This window comes from Macrobrachium nipponense, chromosome 34 (assembly GCF_015104395.2).
Source record: "Macrobrachium nipponense isolate FS-2020 chromosome 34, ASM1510439v2, whole genome shotgun sequence".
Taxonomy (NCBI): Eukaryota; Metazoa; Arthropoda; class Malacostraca; order Decapoda; family Palaemonidae; genus Macrobrachium; species Macrobrachium nipponense.
The window spans coordinates 677,071-679,631 of NC_061095.1; the positions used below are offsets into that span (position 1 = coordinate 677,071).

The 2,561-nt window shown below is 49.4% G+C and overlaps 1 protein-coding gene across 1 annotated transcript; it reads left to right on the forward strand.

Moving 5' to 3' along the window:
* Positions 1–1,319: 1,319 nt before the first annotated feature.
* Positions 1,320–1,841, forward strand: LOC135207743 (uncharacterized). Its single transcript, XM_064239569.1, has one exon. The coding sequence runs from the start codon at positions 1,320–1,322 to the stop codon at positions 1,839–1,841; it is 522 nt and encodes a 173-aa protein (XP_064095639.1).
* Positions 1,842–2,561: the final 720 nt, after the last annotated feature.

The window sequence follows — 2,561 nt, forward strand, 5'->3', positions numbered from 1 at the left end:
AGCAGACCCGACAAGGTATCAGCTATATGTGACTTCCTACACCATCCAACGTCACAGACGTCAGGTCGTTTATGGGTCTCGTCAATCAACTTGCCAACTTCACTCCAGACATCGCAGCAGCAGCACAGCCCCTACGCCCCACTTATGAGCCCCAAACGCTCATTCATCTGGACGCCCGACCATGAGCGCATTTTTAGTTTTAGAAAGTCAAGACAGCTCTGACTTCACCACCTGTCCTGGCACCCTTCAATCCTGCCTTGCCTGTGATTCTACAAACAGATGCCTCATGCCTATACGGTCTCGGCTATGCCCTACTTCAAGATAACGGCCGAGGTCAGATGCGTCTCGTCCAGTGTGGCTCTCGTTTCCTTACGGATACAGAGACTCGCTACGCCACCATAGAGCTGGAGCTACTTGCAGTCACTTGGCTATAGCTAAGTGCCGCCTATACTTGTTCTGGACTTCAACATTTCACCTTAATGATGACCATCGCCCCTTGATACCAATTCTCAATCACTACACTTTAGATGCTATTGAGAATCCACGCCTTCAGCGCCTCAAGATGAAAGTGGCCCCTTATATCTTCACTGCAGTATGGCGCGCAGGGAAACAACTTTGCATACCAGACGCCCTGTCTCGCTCCCCAACCAGTAGCCCCACACCTGAAGATGAAGAGGAGTGCACTACTTCGACTGCACATGTCAGGCGTATCGTTGCCAGCACCGCCACTTCCACTGACGACCAGGCAACAGGACCCATCATCGAAGAAGACAAGTCTCTACAAGAAATCCGCACGGCCGCATCCCAGCCCAGGATCAAGATTACAGTCGTCTCGTTCACTACGTCTCCAATGGTTTTCCTACCAACCGCTATGATCTCCACTGCGTTTCCCCGCCCGCCCTCCCGGTATTTGGGAAGCTGCGGGACGCAACCTTTACGTGGATGGAGAGTTGGTATTGTATGGACCCCGGATCGTCATCCCTGCAACCCTCCGTAGACGCACCTTGGATCGACTCCACGACAGCCATCGAGGCATTGAAGCTACTCGACGTCATGCAATGCAGACAGTATTCTGGCCAGGTATCAATGCAGATATCAAGAGTAAAGTAGAAAGCTGTGAGGCCTGCCAACAGCTTCTCCCTAGTCAGCAACAAGAACCTTACATGTGTGACGACCATCCATCCCGGCCCTTCGAAAGTGTGTCAGCTGACTTCTTCCACGTAGCAGGGAAATCCTTCCTTGTTATTGCTGATAGACTTTCAGGCTGGCCTGTGGTTGTTCCCTGTGGACGTGACACAACTGCAGCCAGAGTTAGAAGAATGTTCTGTGTTTTCTTCCGCGAGGTTGGTGTTCCACTCCGCTTACGAACTGATGGAGGACCCCCATTTTCCAGCCATGACTTCAAGCAATTTGCCGACCGCTGGGGAGTTCATCACATCATCACTTCTCCACATTACCCTCAGGCTAATGGACACGCAGAAGCTGCAGTTAAAGCGGTTAAACACCTTATCATCAAGACTGCCCCATCCGGGAACATAGATTGTGAAGCCTTTGATAGAGGACTGCTGGAGCTTCGGAATACACCGAACCCTGCTGGACGCTCCCCTGCGCAGATCCTCTATGGCCATCCTCTCCGCACTTGTGTTCCGGCTCACCCCAGATCATTCACAGAGGAGTGGCAAACTAAGACTGAAGATTACGACCGTCGCACTGCTGCCCAAACCGACCAAGCCATGAGCCTTTACAATTCCATGCCCGCCCTCTACCCAAAACTCACCATCGCCAACGAGTTAAGATACAGGACGCAACGACGCTTCGATGGACAAGGTCGGCATCGGTGATTGGGCCGCGGATGGTTCAAGAAAGTATGAAGTATCACCTTCCAAGTGGTCGTGTATGGTTTCGAAACCGAAGACATTTACGCCCAGTGGCTAACATGAGTGATGACACCTCTCCCCAAGTCCCTGTGTCCACCTTGCTCTGGCCAGGAAAGAGAGCCATCATTCGAACCCTCCAATGTCCCTCGCCATTCACCTCGACTAGCTCAGAGGAATTTATGTTCCGCTCGAGATACTGCTACGAGCGTAAAGGGGGAGGGAGGTGTATAGATATTTAATGTTATGCTGTTTCTTAATTACATTACGTACAGTTTATGAACATTAATGTACATTTGCTTGTATTATTCTATAGAAGAATGATATTTATGTTCCCATTTATATTTTCTCATTGCACGTATTGTAAGACCACTATTTCGTTATGCATGGTGGCAACAATGTAATTAGATGTGTCAACACTGCCTTTATTTCCCGCCATATGCATAGTCAGTCACTGTCCAGTGGTCATTGTAGTGACAAGCGCGGACCTACTTCCCGCTGCTGTCGTCTTGATGTCTGTTTATCTTCATTACAAGATTTTAAAGAATCTACGGATTTAATTTGTCACCCCTTCATTCCATTTCTTGCATGGATGTATGTGGCAGCATCCCACACAGATGTGACCATGGGTCAAGAAACGCGTTGACAATAAAATGTATCTAATGGATGAGTATATGTTACCTGTGC